This window comes from Pygocentrus nattereri, chromosome 9, assembly GCF_015220715.1.
Source record: "Pygocentrus nattereri isolate fPygNat1 chromosome 9, fPygNat1.pri, whole genome shotgun sequence".
Lineage (NCBI taxonomy): Eukaryota > Metazoa > Chordata > Actinopteri > Characiformes > Serrasalmidae > Pygocentrus > Pygocentrus nattereri.
The window spans coordinates 4060831-4086352 of NC_051219.1; the positions used below are offsets into that span (position 1 = coordinate 4060831).

The 25522-nt window shown below is 40.8% G+C and overlaps 1 protein-coding gene across 1 annotated transcript in view; it reads right to left on the reverse strand.

Moving 5' to 3' along the window:
• Positions 1 to 12900: 12900 nt before the first annotated feature.
• Positions 12901 to 25522, reverse strand: part of LOC108413434 (adhesion G protein-coupled receptor E3-like) — a 49309-nt gene continuing 36687 nt past the window's right edge. The window contains exons 10-17 of the mRNA XM_017685946.2: positions 24563 to 24738; positions 23114 to 23272; positions 21824 to 22024; positions 17891 to 18123; positions 16918 to 16984; positions 16523 to 16614; positions 14002 to 14164; positions 12901 to 13727 (exon numbers count right to left, since the gene is read on the reverse strand). Coding sequence (XP_017541435.2) covers positions 13635 to 13727; positions 14002 to 14164; positions 16523 to 16614; positions 16918 to 16984; positions 17891 to 18123; positions 21824 to 22024; positions 23114 to 23272; positions 24563 to 24738 — 1184 coding nt within the window. The 3' untranslated portion in view covers positions 12901 to 13634. The remainder of the gene's footprint in view (positions 13728 to 14001; positions 14165 to 16522; positions 16615 to 16917; positions 16985 to 17890; positions 18124 to 21823; positions 22025 to 23113; positions 23273 to 24562; positions 24739 to 25522) is intronic.

A 25522-nucleotide genomic window follows, 5' to 3' on the forward strand; every position in this document is an offset into this window, starting at 1 on the left:
AAAGTACCCTCATAATAAATTTACAAATTTTAGGTTCTTTAGAGCACAGTTTCTCCACTACTGGGCCATGGACAACAAGTGGAAAACAAAGCACACTTTGGTAGTCCTTGGGCCTATACTAAGGGGAAGCAAGTGGTTTGTAGTGAGCCATCAAAGGCACCTCATAGTAAATATTAAATAAAAAATGTTTTTAAACTTTGGCTTGAACATCAAAGACTCAGACTTGGACTCAAACTTATAGAAGTAGAGAGGTGTCTGATTGCAGACTCTACACAGCCACTTACTTCTCCTGTGAATGGATTTGTTTCGTTTTGTAAATTTGATATACAGCAGTCAACAGTCAATTGTCTGTCACTGTGTTTATGCTCAGCATATTTTCAGCTTCTCAGACTCATTATTTACCAGCTTCATATTCGCATTTGTTGTTCCACTTTAAATGGTGCGGCAGTTGCATTCTGGTTCCTGACTGTTTAACATGGAATGAAAACTTGTAAAATGAAGCTGCCAGAAAAGGTTACTGTCATGCATCCTTCTAATCCTGTTTCCTCCATGGACTCAATCTCCCCTAACTCCCTGGATTACATGATTGTTCACTTCTGGCAGTGCTGGCGACGGTAGCAGCTGGACTAGCTCTCCACTAATGTGCAGTTTTATTTGTCGTTCTTTTTTTTTAGTAATTTGTACGTTTCGTCTACTGTTTGTCAACAATGTGCAAGTCTAACATTGTGTACAATCGACAAACATTACTGGACATTGGAAAACAATGTACAGACTTACCATTCAACCTGCTGTTTCTCAACCCCACACTGCCTATTGTTTACTCCAGAGCCCCGTTACTTCGCCTTCGACTGGAACACGTCATCAATGGGCATGCGAACATAAACACAAGCGGGGCAAACGTGGGGGCATCCGGGATAGGCTAGCTAAGCTAACTCGGATCCCACTCCCCAGCCTACTTCTAGCAAATGGCCAGTCACTGGAAAACAAGCTGGATGAACTAAGACTCAGGATCACGTCAGATCGCCAAACCAGTAACTGTTGTGTTTTTGTTATTACTGAAACCTCGCTTCACAGCAGCATAACAGACTATCACGCTTCATGGGCTCACAGCACACCATGCAGACCATGCGGCCGATTCCCTCAAAACAAGGGGAGGGAAGCTGTGAGTGTTTGTGAACGACCAATGGTGCAACAGCTCAGCTGTTGTCAGACACCTCTGCTCACCTGATCTGGAGTACATGGTGATGAGATGTAGACCCTATTACCTTCTTCGTGAATTTAATGTGGTTATCGTTGTGGCCATGTACATTCCTCCGCAAAGTGATGCTAAGCTAGCGCTAACTACACTAGCTAATGCTATCAGCAAGCAGGTGTCTCAACACTCAGAAGCTGCACTCAAACTGATCTCAGAACAGTGCTCTACAAGCTCCATCAGCACATCTCCTTTCCAACACGAGGAGAAAACACACTGGATCATGTCTAAACGAACGTGGAAGAGGCGGCAATAGCAAGGAGCTCAAAGCTGCCAGACACAACCTAAAGGCTGGCATCAGGGCTGCAAAGCACAAGTACAGCACACAAATTGCAGCCCACTTCTACACTAACTCAGACCCCCGACAGATGTGACAAGGGATTCAAGCAATTGTGGACCACAAGAACAAAGTTAGTGCTCCATTAACCACAGATGCCTCCCTTGCTGCTGAACTGAATAACTTTTACACAGGCTTTGAGACCACTGCTCAGTCTCAATGTGGTAACCCTGCCCTGTTCCTCCCCACAGAGGAGCCCCCACCTGCACCACTCACACTGACTACTGAAGAGGAGAGGAGAGCACTGACATGGGTCTCTACTCAGAAAGCAGCAGGCCCCGATGGCATTCCAGGGTGGGTTCTGAAAGCGTGTGCCAATCAGCTGGCTGCCACCTTCACGGAAATTTTTTCAACATCTCCCTGACACAGTCTGTTGTTCCTGCCTCCTTCAAAGCCACAACCATCATCCCCATCCCAAAGAAAACCACCGTATCAAGCATGAATGACTACCGCCCCATTGCTCTCACACCCATAGTCATGAAGTGCTTCGAGAGACTGATCCTCACTCACTTAAAGAGGAGTCTTCCCAGCACCCTGGACTCCCACCAGTTTGCCTATCAGGCAAACAGGACACAGATTCTCTGGCAATGCCCACTGCACTCAACCACCTGGAAGGAACTAACACCTATGTGAGAATGCTGTTCATCGACTTCAGCTCCGCCTTTAACATGATCATCCCCTCCAGACTTGTCTCCAAGCTCAACACACTTGGAATAAGTCACACCCTGTGCAGCTGGATTATGGACTTCCTCACCGGCAGACCCCAGTGTGTTAGGATGGGTGACCACACCTCCTCCTCCCTCACACTCAGCACAGGTTTTCCACAAGGCAGTGTCCTCTCACCAATGCTCTACACACTGTACACCTACTACTGCACTCCAAAACACAGCTCCAATACTTTCATTAAATTTGCGAATGACACCACAGTGATAGGCAATATCACCAACAATGATGAAGGACTGTACATTGAGGAAGTCAATCTCCTTACAGAGTGGTGTGCTGCCAACAACCTCTCCCTCAACGTAAGCAAAACCAAATAATTGATTGTTGGCTTCAGGAGGGGAAGTAGAGAGCATGCACCACTGAGCATTGAGGGGGCAATGGTAGAAAGGGTGAACAGCTTCAAGTTTCTTGGTGTCTACATATCTGAGGATCTCACCTGGTCACTCAACACATCTGGTATGGCAGCACCACTGCTGCTGAATGCAAGGCCCTGCAGAGGATGGTCAAAACTGCTCAACACATCACCGCAGCTGTCCTACCACCCATAGAGGACAACCAATGTGAGAGGAAAGCCACCAACATATCCTCAGACCCCACACATCCCAGCCACCCCTTGTTCCATTCTCTGCCATCACCAAGAGGTACCGGAACATCTGAGCCAGAACCACCAGGTTCAAGAACAGTTTCTATCCCCGAGCTGTCAAACTGGTCACAGCATCGACCTGTGCTTAACAACAACACTACAGTTCGTTACTGATCAGCCTGACCACCCAGCACACTACACACTGAGCTCCACCAGCTCAGAGGACTGTATGCTGTGCACGTTATCTCTGGCTAGCCTTATTTCTAGTGTATTTATATATCCATCCATCCATCCATTTTCTAAGCCGCTTCTCACTCAGGGTCTCTGTCTCTCTCTGTCTCTGTCTCTCTCTGTCTGTCTCTCTCTCTCTCTCTCTCTCTCTGTGTCTTCTTCTCTCTCTCTCTCTCTCTCTCTCTCTCTGTCTCTCTCTCTCTGTGTGTCTCGCTCTCTCTCTCTGTCTCTCTCTCTGTGTGTCTATCTCTCTCTCTGTCTCGCTCTCTCTGTCTCTCTCTCTCTGTGTCTCACTCTCTCTCTCTCTCTGTGTCTCTCTCTCTGTCTCTCTCTCTCTCCCTGTCTCTCACTGTCTCTCTCTCTCTCTCTCTCTCTCTCTCTCTCTATCTCTCTCTCTGTCTCTCTCTCTCTATCTCCCTGTCTCTCACTGTCTCTCTCTCTCTGTCTCTGGCTCAGCAGTGTCCACTCTGAGGGTGCGAGATGCGACACTGGCACTTTTCTTCCCCCATTCATGGACCACATCCTGAGAACACTTCTGCTTATCTTCTTGCTGAGAGCTCCAAATAAGGAGATTTCACTCATCAAAATGCTTCACTTGACCATCTATAGTGACCAATGTGTCTGATCATCGAAATATTTAGAACCATGCTGTGAAAAAAGCAGTTTCACCGTCAATGTGCTGTAAGAGTTAAGGGCCAATATCCCTTTTTAAAGCATAAATGCATGTAAATAAGGCATACTGTCTTTTAAAAATGCTGTTTTTCATTTACAGCAATACAATGTTATACAGCAAATGTTGCATAAGCTGTCATGAGCTGTCACACCTGTAATGACGGACATAATGTTCAATGTGATGAGTTAATGTCACATTATAATGTAAAGTCATGATATGAAACATTGTAGCACAAAATGGACATAATCTGTCATGATAACAAACAACATCTTCTATGGCATGATTATGTCAGCATTCTGGAGCATGGGGACATCAAAGTGATACCTTTTAATATCATGGCATTAAAGGTGATTTTGTTCCTTGTATTGTTTTGGAAGTTTTAATTAATATGTTTTTGGAACTGAACTTGATTGCCTAAATATAAAGAGTAAATTAACATGTTCACATCTGTCCACTCAAAACACATTCCAGTCATTCAAAATTTCATGCAGTCAAATAGAGTGACTATACAAAGACTAGTCAAATGTTTTATTGTCTTTAATGACTCTTCAATAATGCATGCAACAATGATGCAACTACTGTATTCATTTTCCCTTGTGTATCGAGATTCTTAGTGACTCTCATTATAAAATGACACCCACAGACTTTATCTCAACATAGTCAGTCAGAATGTTCACTTCTCACACTCGAAAAAGAGCTGTTGCATATGTACAGGGCCAAATGTCACACTGTCTTTCTTCTATCTCCTCACCATCAAGGGCTGAATCAGAAACGACTGCTAGTACATTTGTGGGTGGAGCTTCAGTAGGTCCTTTTTGGTGCTGCTGCTGCTGCTGCTCATGCAGACTTTATATTTAGGTCAGCATTTCTCGGAAAGGCCTGAATGACTGAATCACTTAGGTGTGGCCATGCAAAGTCCCAGATTAAAAAGAGAGATTTGTTGTTGTTGATGCTGTTTAGCTTTTAGTGTCGTTGGTTTATTTATTGTGAATAGTTCGTGGAAGGTGGGCAAACGCACCCACAAAGCCCACCCCCACACACGATTCACTATAAATAAATCAACAACAATGTATGTGTGTTGTGTCCTCCTTTGTAACCCCATCCTCTTTTGTTTTTTTCCATTATGTTAAACTCAACAAATTAATAGAAACAGGGGTGTTCAAATGTTTGCATACATGTTTATTGTTTTATAATCTATCTATCTATCTATCTATCTATCTATCTATCTATCTATCTATCTATCTATCTATCTATCTATCTATCTATCTATGACATTCTAGTAACACACCTACAAAACCAAGAGTCAGTGAGGTGAGAGTTTCACTTCCAGCTTTATCAAACCATGTTTATGTATATAGTGACTGAAAACTCAGAATGAAACATTTGAATATGGAAGGAAAGTCTGAATATAAGGCATGGTAATCTGAATATATGGAATGAAGCTTAAGAATATGGAATAAAAGACTAAATAGATGGAACCAAACTTGTGGATATAGAATGAAAGTTTGAATATATGGAATGAAACATAAGGTATAACACACAGCTCCAGTGATTTGTTGTAGATCATTGTGAATACAGGTGCGAGCTGGTTGGTACAGGCCCTCAGAAAGGAGGGTGATACACCACATAAAAGGTGTTAAGCTCATTAGCCAGCCGACAATCACACATTGTCTGGGGAATTGTTCTTTTGTAGCTGGTGATATTCTACAGGCCTCTAGATGGTTGATGGCTCGTTTGTGGACATCATACTACTCAACTTGTTTGAGTAGCTCTTTGCATGCATCTTTTATGGAGTGGTCTGCTGGGGTAACAGCATCTCAACTGTGGAGAGGAAGAGACTTGACAGATTCATTAAGAGGGCCAGCTAGACCCAGTGCAGGCAGTGGGAGACAGGAGGATGTTAGCCAGACTAGCATCCATGCTGGAGAACAACTCCCACCCCATGCAATACATACTGTATGTAAAGTTACAAGTAAAAAACTGTAAAAACTCTGTTAAGCAATTAACCAGGTTAATTAATTGCTTGTTAATTCAAACAGTGGCTTGGGTGAGTGAAGACCTTTAGAATCCTTCTGGTCTTCCTCAGGCTGCGACTGGTGTATAAATCCAGGAGGTTTGGGAGCTGGACCACTTCATGCTTGACTGGCATTTTAGACTTATGTCATGTCACCGTTCATAGGGTTCATACATATTTTTACCAATAAATTTCCATGACTTTTCCATGCCTCTTAGGCAAATTTTCATGACTACATGTTCTCTGAAATGTCTGTGTAATCATGAAGAATAAGAATAAAAATCTATGTCTATGTTTAGCCTGTAAATAGTGGTTCAGGCTTTCATCAAATACCATGACATATACCATCTTTGCTTCAGTAGTATCGACAAGATCAGTTGTGTAAAATAAGGAGCCAGAAGGTACAAAGGTACAAATATATGAACACCTGCATTCACCACGTGCAAATCTGTCAGCAGTCTGACTGTCCGGGGAACATGGCCTGAAAAAGCTGCCTTGTGTCTTTGCATGATGTGGTGAATTTGACCTTATTAATTCTATAGTCATAATATTATTTTCTATCATATTGGTTATTAGACTGTGTAGATTCTGGTTGAGTTTATCCTGTGGGCCTCTGACTGAAATATGGTGGAGCTGATTCAGGAGGCAGCTGGACAGCAGGATAGGGCCCCCCCTGAATCTAAACAATGCTATATATGGGGGTTAGGCGACTGGGGCTACTCTGGACAATAACGTATGTTTATACCAAATTTGGCTAAAGAAGATCCATACATCGAAATTGAGAACAGAAGCCAGATGTCCACATCGGTATAAAACCTGGAGTCGTAAATGTACGTGTCAGAGAATTTTGGCTCTTCTCTCCAAGCTCTTTCGCAAAGGCTTGTCTGTGACTTCGACCTCTCAATGCTAATAAACATCTTTATATGCAAGAGACGAGTGTCACCGAAGAGTTTGTTCCTACACCTTTACAGCATCGCGACTAAAGAAACCACAAGAATTTGGCGTCAGGTGAGAATAGTACTGGACTGGTGCTGGGTTGTCTGTGTTCGTGCCTGATCATCTCTTCATGGGCTTTTTCTATTCTGGGGTGCTGTGCTGTGTGGCTTTTGTGTCTCTCTCGACCTGATTAGGGTGACTCTGAAACTGCAGAAATCCTAAGACAGTCTCAAGACTGAGTGAGTCCGACTCCGGTCAGCGCGCGGCCGGACCGGTTCTCAATATACCCAGGGCTTGAGTACGGTCTCCATGGGAATGGTCCCAGGGGGTTCCAATGCTGGGGTTACTGTACTTCTGCTGGTCATTTTTGAGTATGCTCTGAGGGTGACCACTGAAAAGTGGCCCCTGAGAGTTCAAATTTGATTTTGCTCGGGTCTCTAATTGCTGGCTTGGTGCTATTCTGCAGTCACTCTCTGTCATGCTGTCAGGGGGGCGAGCGGGCTTCATGGTGGGTGCCACTGAGTGGGGAGTTCTGGAGAGTATGTTCAGGTGTGGATGCAGGAGTGGACAGACCTTTGTACGAGCTCCAAAAGTTTAAAATATACCTTAGGGTACATAGGAGATTTGAGAATTATTAGGGTTGCGTGATAGTATAACTCTGCTAGATGAGTCATATTCAACTACAGAAGCTTCTCAGATAATTTTGACAACACCAGATCCTTTAAAGACGGTAGTTAGAGCTAAAAGAGGAAGAGGGGTTCATCTTCCCTGTCGATGTGAGAGATTTAATGTTGGAGGTAATAACCCTCCTCGGTGGAGAAATAGTCGTGGTGAAGATGTGCTGTTAGAGGGACCTGAAGTTGATGCAGTTCCTCATGATCAGAGGAAGTATCTTTTATATAATGCCATGAGGTGGTTCAAAGTTAAGAATGATTGTTCGCTTTTTGTGCGTAATGTCACATGGGAAGATCAGGGAGAATATACATGTACTTATTTCAAGCAACATTTTAAGTTTGTGCCATCTAGTAAGGGGTGGAGAGAAGGCTACATAACTCGTAAGGTGGTAGTTGTGTTAAAAGATGTGAGTCCTACTGGAGTACTTACAGCTGTGAGGAGTGTTCAGGGGGAATTACTTACAGCAACCACTCCGAGGGTGAATAATACACAGATGAGGGTCACTACTTTAGCTCCGGAAATAACTAAGAGTGTTAACACATCAATACAGGCTACTACTTTAGCTATGTCTCTGAAGGGGTTGAATGTTACTACAGCAATGGTGACAGCCTCTACTATTGTCACTTCAGGAAACATTACAAGTGAAGATAGGACAAGGTTAATTTTGGCTAATGAAACAGAGACAACATCTTTGTTGCCTATGAACTCTGTAAATGTGATCCAGACATTTGACATGACATCAATAAAATTTAAAGAGGGGGTAAATATAACTCAGAAGTCTATGCTAAAGATAGAGTCTAGTGTGAAGACTAGTAATGAGACTTTTGAAATGAGAGAACCAATGGTGGATGATGAGTTTTTTTGATTCTGATTGGATATCAGAAGATATGATTGACCGTTATCGTGCATTACAGAAGAGAGAAGCTAAGTGGAAAGCATATGGATTTGATTCCTCAGCAATGAAAATAGCAGACCCATTTGCGGGGAGAAATTTATGGTTTCAGCAGTTGACTCATTCTGTGAGATCAGTGAGTAAAGTGGATGGTCCATGTGTAGTGAAGATTCCAGCACCAGGTTCATGGTCTTTAATTTTAGAAGCGGTGCCAGAACCATTAGCTATCAAATGTCAATATTATGTAGTATCGTGGATGTTATACCATCAACACTCGCCACAAAATAGATGGATGGCTATATCATCGCATTTGTTTAGACCTCAATTAGAATGTGCTTGGTTAAGTAACTTGCCATACATAAATTTACTTCATCAGCAGGAGGATGTGACGACGGCGATTCCTGATGCAATATGATGGAATTGGAATATTTCCATGGTATGGTGTGACGTTTTTGGCTGATCATATTGATAATATTACTTATACATTACAAGGTTTTGCAAATGAGACAATAAAGGGTTTTGAATATTTGTCCAATACTCAAAAGAGTCATAGATTGACATTGGTGAAACATGATATGGCGCTTGATTACATTTTAGCTAAACAAGGAGGTCTTTGTGTGGCTTTGAATTTGACAGGAGACGATTGTTATACTTTAATTCCTGATAGCACTGATAACATAACTAATGTTATAGATGCATTGAAACATATAAGAGATGCACTTGGTCCTTCTGAGGGAGCTGGATGGTCAGCTAATGCTTGGTTGTTAGAGAAGTTGGGTCCGTTGGGGTCAGCTATGGTTCAGGTTCTGATAGCAGTGGTTATATCATTGTGTGCAATGTTTTGTTTTTGTACGCTGATATTGACCTGTGTGAAAGCTATGATATTGAGATGGGTAGGAGTTGTGATGCCAGGGGAAAATGGTCAGTTGTCAGTCTTACAGATGACTGATATAGAAGAGGAAGAAGTGATAACTCCTAAATTGATGGATAAATATCCAATTTGAGGATTGAGTTTACTATAATCTTGACATTTATTCTTGTCTTTTGTCATTATGTAATGGGATAATTAATTTCCATTTATTTGATTTATATTAACTAATATATTAATCAATATATTACTGTATGTCAGTGGTTTTGCAAAAAGATACTGGCTGGTGCTTTCTTTCTTTCCTCTAGTATGAGAAAAAAGGGGGGAAAGGCCACTGGGAATGCTGAAGGAACTTGTCCTGACAGAGAGAATAAAGTGGACTGGAGGATGTTCCTATTCACGACATCATTGACACCACGATGCTGTGATGGACTGTCCAGAGTCAAGGAGGAGCTTCAGTGTGACATATTCTTATGTTTATGTACCTGTACAAGTATTTGTTTGTGTTCCATTATGTTATAATTGGTGAGATTCTGTTTATTGTACCTGTTTGAAGAATGACGTTTCTGTTATGGGGTAAGTGCATTGGGACCTCAGATGTTTTTTTCTTTTCTCGATGGCTAGGGATATGGTTGCTAGGCAGGGATAGGTCTGCTGGAAAGTCCGATGGGTTGACCAGCTGGAAGGTGGACATTTTTTGATTTTATTTTCTGAGGTTTCAAATGTATTTGCCAATTACATTTTAAGTGATTTGTTATCATCCTTTTAAGATTGACATGGAGTACAATAGGTGGTTGCTCAGGGCAGGAGGACCGCGAGAGACTTTTTCCTGTCTAGATTGTTTGATGGACATTTAAGACAGAAAGCTGCCTGACAGGTTTTTCGTTCTCGCACTCCATGTACTTAAAGTATGCTAGTAAGAGCCCTTCCTTGGTTTTTTGAGACGTAAATGTCCCAAAAAAGGGGGGAACTGTGTTGAATTTGACCTTATTAATTCTATAGTCGTAACATTATTTTCTATCATATTGGTTATTATACTGTGTAGATTCTGGTTGAGTTTATCCTGTGGGCCTCTGACTGAAATATGGTGGAGCTGATGCAGGAGGCAGCTGGACAGCAGGATAGGGCCCCCCCTGAATCTAAACAATGCTATATATGGGGGTTAGGCGACTGGGGCTACTCTGGACAATAACGTATGTTTATACCAAATTTGGCTAAAGAAGATCCATACATCGAAATTGAGGACAGAAGCCAGATGTCCACATCGGTATAAAACTTGGAGTCGTAAATGTACGTGTCAGAGAATTTTGGCTCTTCTCTCCAAGCTCTTTCGCGAAGGCTTGTCTGTGACTTCGACCTCTCAATGCTAATAAACATCTTTATATGCAAGAGACGAGTGTCACCGAAGAGTTTGTTCCTACACCTTTACAGCATCGCAACTAAAGAAACCACAATGACTTGTAGAATCGTGAGAATAAGGCTACATTTATACAGGGAGTAAAAGTGGTTTGATTTTCTCACCAAATCCGATTTTTTTTTTAATTTGGCTGCTCACACCATCTTTTAAATGGTATCTCTATGCGACATCAGTCTGAACAGATCAGCTCCCAAACCAACTCACATGCGCAAACCAAAAGAGCTTCATATGGCCCATACAGAGGTAAACAATAATGACAGCCAGTGAACACCTGTCACTCCAGGTGCTTCAGTTTCATCTTAGTCACCATCACAGGAGTGATTATGAAGTTCCAATGGTTGACAGCTGGGCTCATTGCGCAGAATGTGTTAGAGTTCACATTATTCAGCCAAGGCCATTTCTTTGATCCGTGTCCTCATTAAACCTTTTGTGCATGCTGCAGACTCGGTTTGAAAACATCTTCGAACACGAAGCGGTTGTGATGAGTTTCTTAAATTTTTTTTGCCACAGAAACATCAGCCTAAATGTTTTTGAGTCTCAGCAGCGTGAAATTATGACAAATGTTGAGTTGGATTGATGTAAACGTCACATGAATTCTCATCTGGCTGTTCAGACTGAGTCGCATTGCCACAGATTGTATATATATCAGATTTCAGTAGCACAAATCAGAATTGAAAATATCTGATTCAGTGTTTATGTCTGTTCACATTGACACAAAGACAAACATCTGTGTCACATATGAAGAAAAAGATCAGATTTGGGCCGCCTTTACCTGTTGTGTAAACATAGCCTTAAACCATCTTTAGCGCCCGCAGTACCTCTGCAGTTAGGGCTCTGTTTCTGGACACAGCACTCAAAATGGTGCCTTGTTTGATGGTGGGTGAGAGGGAAGCACTACAGGTGGAAGAGGGTATCATGTTGGTCACTGGGGTGGAAAAGCTGGTGATGGGGTTCAGAGTTGGTTTGCTAAGTTACTTGTTACTTTGTTAAGCATGGTCTTGAATACAGAGACAAATTGAATACTAGTAGGCCAAACATTTAATGGTGCTTCCATCATGAGCAGGCATGCATTAAAGAGCAAGCAAAGCATGCGTTTTATGTCCACTGCAGTGCACACTGGCTTACTTTAGTTTTAGTAGACACTGTCAAAACTGTTCCTGAGGCAGACCAGTTCTTCTCCTTCCTAGAAAGATTATATGTCTTCACATCTGGACAGTGTATGTGTATCATAAATGGCCTAGTGTACAAAACGAGATGTATGAAGTTGCACCCAGAGAGCTCCAAACATTAAGTGATACTCGCTGGGCTTGTGAGTATAAGTCTCTACGTAACATTATTGATCGATTGCCTGCCATTAAGCGAGTCCTTCAGGACAGATCTGTTGAGGCACGAGGTCTGCTTGCGCAAATAGCCTATGGAATGAAGTGTTGACTACTGCTGAGCAGTGTGGTACTGCAGTACAGCCCACGGCAAAATGATTTTAAAAAAAAAGCTACGCTCTCAACTTGGCGTACACTGTGTGCTCTCTTCTGTAGGTCAGAAAACGTCAGATTCAGAACTACATAAAGAGAGTTTTCGTACAGGATTTTTCTACCCTGTTTTAGATACTCAGATACTCGCTGAAAGTAGCAGGTGGTTCTCCAACAGAAACTGTGACATCATGAATGCCATTCAATCTCTGAACCCTAAAAGTGGTGGAATTCTCAAAGAGAATGCTCTGTTTTCATTTGCTAAAATGTATGAGTCAAACATTGAGGACTTGGGACATGAACTACATCAATTCAGGAGAATTTTGGAAAAGAAAATACAAACTGGTGTGCCAAGACCGTCTAGTGTTGTAGAACTGGCATCATTTATTGAGCCTTATAACAAAGTTTTTTGAACTCTTCAAACTGTGCAAAGTAGCTGTTTCAATCCCTGTTACTACTGATTCTTGTCAGCAAAGTTTTCTGCACTAAAGCTGGTGAAAACCTATCTAAGGTCCACTATGACAGATGACAGATTGAATAATTTGGGTGTACTGAGTATTGAGTCAAGGAGGATAAAGGACTTGAATCTGGACGAATTTGTAGATCTGTGTTGTAAGAAAGCATAACAACTGTACAATACATTTGATGTAATGGAACTTGAATATGCACCTTCTAATTAGCTGTTTCACTCCCAGGTAATATGTTGATTTGTTTCAAGAAGACTTTGAAGCTTTGAGGGGTGATTTTTGTTAATCTGTTTGTATGAGATGTGAGAAAACAACCTGTAAGAGTTCTGTTGGCAAGAAAACATACAAACTATAGAAGACAGCTGATGTAAAAGAAATTTAATAAGAAACTGTACAAAATTAATAACATTTTAAATCATAGAAAAGACATTGAAAGGTGATCATTTGTTAATGTGTTTGTATGAAACATAAATATAGAATTCAGATGATGCAAAATTGTAAATTGAAATTGTAACTGAAAACTGCATTAATAAAATGTTGAATGATATTGAATGCATACATTTGTTTTTTAATGCCTGCAAAGCACCATAAGCTAAAAAGCATTCGGCCCCTCTAACATAACCACTGGCCCTAGACTGACCCCCAAGTTGAAACTGTCTAGAACCGCCACTGGCAGTATGATGTGTATTAAAGCTGGAAAGTGAGCTATGCACGCAGCAAATAAATGTTATATCATTGCCACACAAGGAAAAAAATATCATTCCATTATCATTCATATCATTCATTATTTACTAACAGAATAATATGCATAGACTGGGATTTTCAGCCTAAAAAATTACAGTTTTATTTAAAAAATTACACTTTATTCATAAAAACTAAATTAACCAGCAGAATAATAAATGAATATGCTGTATTTGTTCTTGCAACACCACATAAACAAGTGACTCTTGAAAAGAAAGAACTCTTGCATATGATAACATTTGCATAAGAAGTTAAGTTTTTTGAGAAACCATGTTGGAGTACTTCAGTCTTTAACCTACTGAACACCGAAATGTTATTATCATAGCTAGATTTCAAAAAGTATGTAGATTTGTATTTCATCCTTGTGTGGTTTGGACTTCAGTGACAGAGGTTACGTAGTAAGTAGTCACACAGCTACGACACAGTAACTTCCTGTATTGTTGTCTTACCTGGAAAAAAAACAGCAGTGTCAGAATTCAAGTACAGTCGGTACAAAATTAGATCAAATAAGCAGTGGTCTTCCTGCAGGATTGTCCATGCTTAACTACAAGAGATCCTGAACTACACAAAAGACACACCTGTGCAGAAGCCGTGAGGATAATGTGTCCAAAAGTGCTATAATAATATCAGACATGCATGTTTTGAATTTAGTCACAGATGTCATGATAGACGTGATCGTTTTCTCTGGTTTCAGTAGTGGTGATTAGTGTGGTGATGGCTAACCTCTTTACTGAGGACACAGTGGACGATAAAGATGAAGGTGCCCTGCTGAGAGTTGAGGATCAAGAAGATAATCTCTAGCGCCTCACTGTTGGCGGTGAAGACACCCAGTATCCAGGGGCAACCGAAGATGACAAACTGGGCCATGGTTTTAAAGAAAATAGTCCTACAAAGAAAAAGAGAGGATGGATATTCTGCTGATATTTGTGTCTGTTTGGACTAGAAGTTTAGGGTTTTCTTTTTTTTCCCTTTCTGTTTGTTTTGGAATATAGTCCAAATGTTTGAATGTCTGTAAGTATCTAAAGATTGCAAAACTTTAAGGTAACATCTCAGTTTAGGTTTGCATTGTAATGCCTTCACAATGATATTAAGACATATCAAGCCAGTTGTTGGTAACTAAACGGAAATTCATTACTAACTGGAATTAATTAAATAATAATAATTAAGTTGCATTTCTTCACAAGATCTTGAGAGAATGATTTCTTTATCCCTGGGGAAACAATGTTTGTGGTTATGTGGTAATGACATAAACAACTCAAGATCTCGAGAAAACAATTATTAAATCGGTACCATGAGAAAATGCAGTAAATGAAATTTCTATATTTATGTTTTTAAACTTATTTTCTTATTGTTTAAATGTAATCTTGCAGTCAGTTATCAAACATCATATGGCACAAAATTCTTTTTTATATAGTCAAAGGTATTTTAGATAAGTCTCAAAGTTATACGCTATAGTATGTTAATAATGCTTTATTGACATTTTAATAATACCATCAGAAATGGATCAATTTTACCAGTTTCATAATTCTGACCGACACCTGCCTGTAACATCAGACTTTGTAATAATAATAATCTCATACTATTTATGTAAAAAAAAATAACAGACCAAAAAAGACCCTAACATAATTTAAGATGTATAATAATAATAATAATTCATAATAATAATAATAATAATAATAATCTTTTTCTTTCGGCTGCTCCCTTTAGGGGTCGCCCCAGCGGATCATCTGCCTCCATCTTGCACTTTCCATTGCCTCCTCTACTTTCACACCAACCATCTCCATGTCCACCTTCACTACATCCATAAACCTTCTCTGAGGTCTACCTCTTCTCCTTCTACCCGGCAGCTCCATCTCCAAAATTCTTTGCCCAATATATCCACTATTCCTCCTCAACACATGTCCAAACCATCTCAACCTGGCCTCTCTGGCTTTATCTCCAAACTGCTCCACCTTCACTGTCCCTCTGATCTGCTCATTTCTAATCTTGTCCATCCTTGTCACTCCCAAAGAAAATCTCAGCATCTTTATCTCCACCACCTCCAGCTCAGCCTTCTGTCTTTTAGACAGAGCCACAGTCTCCAAACCATACATCATAGCAGGACGCACTACTGTCTTGTAAACCTTCCCTTTCACTCTTGCTGCTATCCTTCTGTCACACATCAGCCCTGACACCCGTCTCCACCCACTCCATCCTGCCTGCACCCTCTTCTTCACCTCTTTTCTACACTGCCCATTGCTCTGGATGGTTGACCCAAGATATTTGAAGTCATCCACCTTTACGACCTCTACTCCTTGCATCTTCACCTTTCCACCTGCCTCCCTCTCATTCACACACATGTATTCCGTCTTGTCTCTACTGACCTTTATTCCTCTCCTCTCCAGTGCAAACCTACACCTCTCCAGATTCTCTTCCACCTGCTCTCTACTCTCACCACAGATTACAATGTCATCTGCAAACATCATGGTCCATGGAGCCTCCTGCCTGACCTCATCTGTCAACCTGTCCATCACCATTGCAAACAAGAAGGGGCTCAAAGCTGATCCCTGATGTAACCCCACCTTCACCTTGAAACCATTTGTACTCCAACTGCACACCTCACCACTGTCTCACTATCCTCATACATGTCCTGCACCACCCTAACATACTTTTCAGCTACACCTGACTTCCTCATACAGTACCACAGTTCCTCTCTTGGCACCCTATCATATGCCTTCTCTAGATCCACAAAGACACAATGCAACTCCTTCTGACCTTCTCTGTACTTCTCTACCAACACTCTCAACGCAAAAATGGCATCTGTGGTACATTTTCTGGCCATGAAACCAAACTGCTGCTTACTGATCTGAACCTCTCGCCTTAGCCTTGCTTCAACAACTCTTTCCCATACCTTCATGGTGTGGCTCATCAACTTCAACTTTATAGCTCTGTATAATAATAATAATAATAATAATTTATATAGCACCTTTCACAAACCCAAGGATGCTTTACATCATCATCATCAAAAAAAATTATAAATACTACAGAGAGGAAAAAAGGAAGGTTTTTAAAAGGGATTTGAAGGAAGACAGAGAAGAGCAATTACAAAGAGTGAAAGGTAGAGAATTCCAGAGTTTAGGGGCAGCAGCACTGAAAGATCTGCCACCCATAGTAGAAAGTCTAATTGAGGGAAATGTGAGGAGTCCAGCATTGGGAGATTGGAGAGCACGAGAGGGACAGTATAAAGATGTATGGCGTGTGTTACCTGTTTTTATTTATCTGTGAAACTTGATTGTTCAGGCGAGCCAGAGAAGATCGCAGACTGATACTAATGAAACTGAAAAGGATCATGTTGGACTGTAAATGTAAAAAAACTAGGTTATGCTTAGGTTTAACTGTTTCAACAGCTAATTTGTTAGTAATTTCAGCATTTGTAGTGCATCTCCTTGTATATACAAAGAAAATTGGACCAAAAAAATACAATGTTCTCCAATTTGACCCTTGTTTAATAAAACAAGGATTTATTGAACACTTTTATAAACTAAGAATAGACCAATCAGTTTGCACTTTAGTTACTGAAAAATAAGCATTAGTATGCAATAAGCCTGGCATTTTAAGGGGTTGACTGTGACTGAAATGGGTGGTTCCATGTATACTTACTGCAAGGATGAAAAAAACAGGACCCAAAAAACTCCAGTTGAAACCTTTGCTTGTTGCAAGCCAACACCTAAAGAGAGGAAAGGTTGAACAATGCTTGACTAGTTGCAATGGGAAAATGTTTACTTTGCTTAAATATTATAGAAGTTAATTGTTTGTACTTTTTGCTCAGTTATATTTCCAAAAAGATGATTTTTAATGTATTGCTTTGTTAAAACATTCAACCAAATTCATATTCAGTGTAAAACAAAACAACTATGAAAATTACCAACAATACCAACAATCTATCACCACTACACCACATCTATAATGTCCAGGCAACCTGCTAGGCCACCTCCAGTTACTAGGAGTTACTCACCAGCCCAGTGAGCCTGGAGTGAGTAAACAGGCCTGAGTGGTAGCAGCTGTGGGCACCCTTTTAAGACTTGATCACACACTGCTTACCGCTCAGTCTTGAGTTCACATCGCCTGTACTCTGACTCAGCTGGTAATCTTGGTACCTATTTCAAGGCTTTGCTTTCTCTAGTTGTTCTCCAGTGTAATTATATAAAAAGATCTCTTAAACATTTATTGCTCTCCATGTTTCTCCATGGTTAAGGAGAAATGATGGCAAGAAGGGAGTTAACATCACACACCACCAAAAAGAAAACTTTGAATCCATCTGTTAAAACATTTGCTATGTGCTTTTACATAGCCGAGTATGTTTAAATGCAGATACCTTTTGACTTTCACTGTACAAGTGTATTCTTGGCTCCACACTTCCACTTTTAACTGAGCAAGACTTTGATAAAGTACTTGATAAAGTGATAAATTACTCATACTCAAGTACTTAAAAGTAGAATTTCAACTATAATTTCTCTGTACTTTTTATAGCACTGCTGATTATTGAAGTACAACAACCAAACTTCATCTCACAATACCTAATGAAAATAAATAATGATAATGATAATAAATTTGTATTATTCTCCACACTCACTCTTCACTGCTGTATCCATTAGGTTCCACTCCAGCAGACACACCCACCACAATCAAAGCCACCATATACCCCACCAAAGTTAAAAGCTTCCAGTTAAGCACCTCCTTGTGCTTTGATTTAGGACGTGATAAGTTCTTTATAGCAATGAAGAGCATCAGTGCCTCAATGAACATCCACACAAAAGCAGAGAGGAAGAGGAAGTGCATAATGCCTGCCAGCACTGCACACGCCAACTGCAGAAAGAGTGAATTAAGTACAGAAATATTAGTAGTGCTGCAGTTTCCTGCAACTTTACACTATATTATTACAAAATACAACTTATTACTGTTTCCTTAATTCTGATGGTGAACTAGGGATTATTTGTTGGTACTGCATTGTCCCTATTGTACTACTGTATATACACTATGTGGACAAAAGTATTGGGACACCTACACATTACTCCTACAGAATCTTTTATGACATTCCATTCTAAATCCATATGCATTCATATGGAGTTGGTCCCCCTTTGTAGCTATAACAGCTTCCACTCCTCTGGGAAGCTTTCAAGATTTTGGAGTGTGCCTGTGTGAGTTTTTGCCCATTCATCCAGAAGAACATTAGGGAGGTCAGACACTGATGTTGGACAAGAGGCCCTGACTCGCAATCTCCATTCTGGTTCATCCCAGAGGTGTTTGATGGAGTTGAGGTCAGGACTCTGTGAGGGCCAGTCAAGTTCTTCCACATCAAACTCACCCAGCCATAACTATGGACCTTGCTTTGTGCACTGAGTCCCAGTCATGCTGGAACAGACAAGGCTCTTCCCCAAACTGTTCCCAAAAAATAGGAAACTGGAACTAAGGGTTCTAGACCAACCCCTGAAAAACATTCCTATATCATTATCCCTCCTCCACCAAACTTTACAGCTGGCACAATGTGGTCAGGCAGGTAAGGTTCTCTTCGCATTTACCAAACCCCAGACTCATTTATCAGACTGACAGATAGAGAAGCATGATTTGTCAACCCACAGAATATGTTTCCTCTGCTTCAGTGGCAGTGTGCTTTACACCACTCCCCACCAACCCTTGGCATTGTGCAGTTCTTTTGCTGATGTTCCTTCCAGAGGCAATTTGGAACTCCGTAGTGAGTGATTCAACAGAGGATGGGCTCTGAGTGCTTCAATTCTCAGCGGCCACACTGAGTTTGTGTGGTCTACCACTTCATGGCTGAGCTGTTGTTTATCCTAAATGCTTTTATTTCACATTAATAGCACTTACAGTTGACAGGAGCAAATCTAAAAGGAAAAAATTTCACAAACTGACTTGTGGCAGAGGCAGCATCGTGTGAATAGCCATATGTAACGTCACTGAGCTCATCAGTACGACCCTCTACTGCCAGTGTTTGTTTATCGAGACTGCAAATTTTGAGATTGTTTGTTTGTTTAATTTATTAAAGTATTTTGTTGTCCGTGAACAACAACAGACACTAGAGCGCTGGAGGAGCTCAGGTCGATAAAGCCTTCTTGAAATTTTTGGAACAGCAATGCATTTTATTTCACTGTGTAATGTATGGAATGTCCATTCTCTTTCATCTTTTTATCCACCATTGCAACTGAAACTGTGTTTTGCATAATAATACATTTCTTTCAAAGTCAAATGTTTTTGTAGACATGCCTCTGGACGCGCCGCCTGCCTCCGCGGACGTCGTTGCAGGCTCCCCTGCCTCTGCGGACGTCGCAGCCCCTTTGTCCCCACCCATCCCGCCCTCACCTGTTTCTGCTGTTCCCCGTGGGTCTCCTGCGTCTCCTGTTTCTGTTACTTTGTTTTTGCCTTGCTCTGTTCCTGGTTTTGTCTTGTTCCCTTCTGTGTCTGTGCCCGTTCCTGTTCCCGTTGTGGTTCCCGTTCCTGTCTCTCCTTTTGTTTCTGTCCTGGTTTCTGTCTGTGTGTCCGTTTCTGTGCCTCTGTCTGTCATGGTTCCTGTTCCCCTCTCATGGTCTGTGCGTGGTCTGTCTTGCGTTCCTTTTTTCCTTGTCCTGTTGTGCCTCCGTTCGTCTTTCGTTCAGTGTCATTTTGTGTTGTGCCTCCTCCCTCTGTTTTTTGTCCTCATTCTGTTTGTGTTTCATCTGTTCCTGTGTCTGGTGTTGTGTCTTCCATTTCTGTGCCTGTTCCTGATCCGGCTTCTGTTCCATGTTCTCCGCCTGTGTCTGCTCTTGTTCCATGTTCTTGTGTTTCTGTGCCTGTTTCCGTTCCTGCGCCTCCTTCTGTTCCCATTTTGGTTTCTGCTCCTGTTTCGGTGTCTGTGTCTTTGGCTTCCGCTCCCGTTCCTGCTCCTGGTTCTGCTGCTGTTGTTCCTGCTTCTGTGTCTGTGCCTGTTCTGTCCTCCGTTCCTTGTGTCCCGGCTCCTGTCCCTGTCTAGTTTGATTTTGTTTTGTTGTGTTTGGTGCACCTCGGAGTGTGCACCTTTGGGGGGTGGGGGAGTAGGGTACTGTCATGATTGGCCCCTCTCAGTCCTGTCCATGTGTTCGTGTTTTGTTTTGGTCTAGTCCACGTGTTTTTTTTGTTTTGGTTTCCTAGTCCGGCCCCTTGTTTTGTGACTCTGCCCCTGATTATTCCCACCTGTGTTTCCACCTGAGTCCTGTTATTTCTTGTTAGCCCTCTTGTATTTAAGCCCTGTGTTTGCCCCTTGTGTTTGCCGGTCTTTGTTTGATGTTTGATCGTGCTGTTGTTTGATATGTTTGATTTGTTTGTAAGCCTGTTTTGATGTGCTGTTTGTATTTTGTTATGTCTGTCCCTCCTGCTCTTCATATTGGTCACTTGGACCTGGACTGTCTCGACCATGACCCTGGATTTGTCCTTAATAAAAGTCGCTTATCTCCGCATATGCGTCCGCCCCCTCGCTCCCTGGCGTTACACATGTAAACAATGTAGACATGACCAGATTATTTTTCCCATTTGTGAAAAAAAAGTTATCATAAGTGAAAAACATGGATATGTAATAAAAAATGTGACCACATTATTCACATAATGTGACGTGTTTGTGTGATCTTGTATTTTTCAGACACTTCACATGTGAAATATGTGACTTTATTGTAAAGGCATTCGCAAATAAGTTTGTCTGTAAGGTTAGTATTAAGTTTACGGTACTATATTTCATTTCATCACTAAGTTCAGCTTAAACACAGGCTATCCAAACTTGTGAGAATTTTCATATTCATATTCTTTATTCCTGTGTTGCAATAATTACATTATATCCATCATATATGTTGAAACCTAAAGCCTAACTCTCATGGAGAAGCTTATTAGCCAATGGTTTTCTGCTGAGCTGGTCATCCCAGGCCTTTGCAAGCCATTTTTAATTCATTTTAAAATACAGACTACTGTCACTTTCTGCTATGAATCTTTATTCATTTATATGGGTGCATTACATCTGCATGTCTACCATCAGTAGTAGTCTTTGGGCTGTGTGCAAAGGTGTAAACTTTAACAGGAAGCAAGAGGCATTGGTGAGATGACTGGAGGCGAACTTCTGCAGGCTTTAGGCGTTAGTTCTTTGACATTGGACTGGCGCATCTGGTCCTTAACCCTTCTTTTGACCTTAACCTATACCCAAAAACTAAACTTATCCTAACACTCATTCTAAACATAGCACTTACTGAAACCCTAGCCTTAAACTAAAATCTTACCTTAACACACACTTTGACTCAAAGCCCAAACCTACTCTTAACAATCAGTGTAAGCTCTACAGTGTGAACTCTACATAATATATACTGGCTAAATAAAATAGAACCTAATCTAATATTAGAAAACAATCACTTCTAAACCAATTTTATCACTAGATGTGAGTATCTCTAAAAAATAAAAACCCTTACATTGACTATACTTCATAGATATTCACCCAATGAAGCTACAAATACACAATAATTTCCTGTGGAGGGTGTGTGTAGGTAAGGACACTCACCTGGTATTTTTTCTTTAGCAATGTGTGTGTGAGCAGGAAGAGGAGGTGGCCCAATAACAGGCTTATACACAGGTTGATTCGAGCCGTGTTGATCACTCTGGGGTTCTTCCAACAGAGGGCAAAAGTCAGCAGAGCCAAGCCCAGGAACACCAGCCCAAATGACACGACCACCATGTTGATCACTTTAAAGCGATCTTCACTCTAAAATTAATATTCAGTAGGAAATCTATAGTCAAATTAAGCAACAAGTTACAAAAGAGAGCTTTTCATGGACTTATAGAGTATCAGACATACATGCCTCACTTCTAGAACAATTATACAGTAAGACTCATTGTCCATCAGCTCCACTTACTGTATAGCTGCACTTTGCAGGTCTACACTTACAGACTGTAGTCCATCTGTATCTCTGATACTCTGTTAGCCTCCTTTTACCCTGTTCTTCAGTGGTCAACACCTCCATGGACCCTCACAGAGCAGGTACTATTTGGGTGCTGGGTCATTCTCAGCACTGTAGTAACACTGATGTGGTGGTGGTGGTGTGTTAGTGTGTCCACTCAATATCCATTATTAGACAATCCTACCTTGTCAGTCCACCTTGTAGATGTAATGTCAGAGATAATAGCTCATCTGCTGCTGAACAGTTTGGTTCATCCTGTAGTCCTTCTACAGTGGTTATTTCCCACAGAACACTGTTGACTTGATATTTTTGGTTGGTGGACTATTCTCAGTCCAGCAGCAACATTGAGGCACTGCTGTGTCTGATCCACACAGACCAGCACAACACACTGTACTGTGCTGGGAGTGATCCACCACCCAAAAAGTACCTGCTCTGTGAGGGTCCATGGGGGTCCTGAGCACTGAAGAACAGGGTAACAGAGTATCAGAGAAACAGATGGACTACAGTCTGTAACTGTAGAACTACAGAGTGCAGCTATACAGTAAGTGGAGCTGATAAGATGGACAATGAGCATAAAAACAAGGAGGTGGTCAGAACGTTTTGCCTGATCGGCATAGATTTCCATACCTGAGTTCTACACATACTTGCACATACTACCAACACAGGTTCAAAGTAATGTACCTTGTATTTAACTGGCTATGTGTATTACATATATACACATTATGATTTGTTATTAGACCTGTAGGCTTCTCGCTGTGGTAGCAGTGTTTGAGTAGGTGGGGAACTGGGAAATTTTTGTTCTCTGTGTTGTCACATGAGGCTAGCTTGTCGTAAACTTGAGAAGTTTTGGTAAGATTTATGGTCCATATCCAGAGTAAATGTTCTCTGATTACCTGACGTGGGTTGATCTGCATAATAAGAGCGAAAGTTGATAGGTGACTACTGGAGCACACAGTATAGCTGTGATTGGTCTTTATACGTGTACAGCCATCTGTGACCCAATCAGTTTCATTCCAGTACACACAGGAATGGACATAATTGGGTCTCAACTCCTGAACAAGACACAAAGGGAAAGAATGATAAAAAATAACATCAACCTTTTTATAAATGAATATGCTAAAAATGCAAAAAATTCATATGAAATCAGTTTAAATGTAAAGTTATCAAGCAAGCAGAAAACACAACCGATTGTTTAAACCACTGTAACTTAACCCATCATTTTACATCATTTGTTTTTGAATTTTATCATATTTCTTAGCATAATTTAGATTTCTAGTCTAAAATGCAACACACAAACCAATAAGCTACCATTTGGGTGAGATTAAATGCAGCCCCAAACTTGGATTTTAGATTTTATAAAACCATCTATAATAATAATAATAAAAAAAAACAAACATTTGTCATCACTTTTTATACTATTTATGTCTTTTGCTTAGTGTAGGCCAACAGGTTTGGAGCTTTGCTGTGCTAAACATTGGACCAGATATACTGAGCCTTTTGCACCAGTTTCAGCCTCAAAAAAAGACACTTAAATGTGACATTTTTCATCAAATTTGACTGAATTTCAACTTATTTGCTGAGTTTAACATATTGAAAATTAAAAAAACTGAACAAAAAACATTAATTAATTATATTGTTTTATATTATTACATCTTAAGTTCAGCAAATAAACTGCGTGTTCTCTGTAGAGAGTGTGTTTTTCTTAAATACATTTGGAGGCGCTCAAATCTTTGAATATGACTATAATAAAAAATGTTTTCATAGATGTTATTTGATATCCTGTAAACATCCATCCATCCATCCATCCATTTTCTAAGCCAATTCTCCGTCAGGGTCGCGGGGGGATGCTGGAGCCTATCCCAGCAGTCTTCGGGCGGAAGGCAGGATACACCCTGGACAGGTCGCCAGTCCATCGCAGGGCAGACAGACAGACACAGACAGTCACCCACACACTCACACCTAGGGGCAATTTAGCATGTCCAATTGGCCTGACTGAATATCTTTAGACTGTGGGAGGAAACCGGAGAACCCGGAGGAAACCCACGCAGACACAGGGAGAACATGCAAACTCCACACAGAGAGGACCCTGGCCGCCTGGCCGGGGAATCGAACCCAGGCCCTCCATCCTGTAAACATTTGCATGAAAATAAAACAATGTAATTTGTTTTACTCTCTAAACTAAATATTCAGTCTGTAGTTACTCAGATGGAGTAAAAAAAGAAAACCATTTTGTATGTTTTTACTATTTCAGAAGAGAATGAGAAGCAGATAGGTCCAAATAAATGTGTTAGGAACTATAAGTAGATGCTGTCAGTTCATCTAAATAGAAAGGAATCACTCACTGCAAGATGCATCAGGGTGAAATTCACTGGTTTGCCAAGGCTTCTGTTTTGGGTTTTTGGGAGCGTCGCTGAAACCACAGCGGACATGAGTTTTGTTGTGTTGGTCATTGTAGTGGCACTGAACAAGCTGGAATTAGACATGTTGGTGTAACTCATGAAGGCTACAGCAGCGTGCCCTGAAACAGATTAAATACCATGCAGTCACTATAGAATATCATTTTTTCGTTCTTTGCATTTTTTTTAGGCATTTCTAAAACTGCAGTTGCAATATATGGAAAAAGTGTGGGTACTAACAACCATGCAAGACCTTTCTGTATAAAGACTCATGATGCTGCATATTATTAATTTTATTATTAGATTTTTTTAAATTATTGGATTTTTATTTTCTAGTGTGATCAGATTGTCATTTGTCACAGCAGATAAAGAGTACCAAATAACAAAAACCATTATATAGTTTTATATATATATATATATATATATATATATATATATATAATATCTGTTGGCAAAAGTATGTGATCCTCTGTTTTCAGTAACTGTAGTGACCACCTTGGGTAGCAATTAATTGTCTTCTGCTTTGGCCATTATTTCTTGATTAACTCGAGTTTGTAAGGTCTTTTAGGGACTCAGTTCATGGACGGATGCCCAAACAATGTCTTGATACGAATCAAATGATGGCAAGCTGTCACAGTCCAATAGCAGCAGAAAAGCCCCAATCCATGATACTGCCACCACCATGTTTCACAACTGGGGAGGAGGTGTTTATGCTGGAATGCCCTGTTCAGTTTTTCCAGAACTCTCATGTCAGCCATAAACATAATCTCAATTATCTTATGGCACCAGGTGGGCTATGTAATTAAATACTGACTTTATCCATGGCATGTCACACACACACACACACACACACACACACACTAAGCCACTTCTCCCTCAGGGTCACGGCCATTTCTTATCAATTTT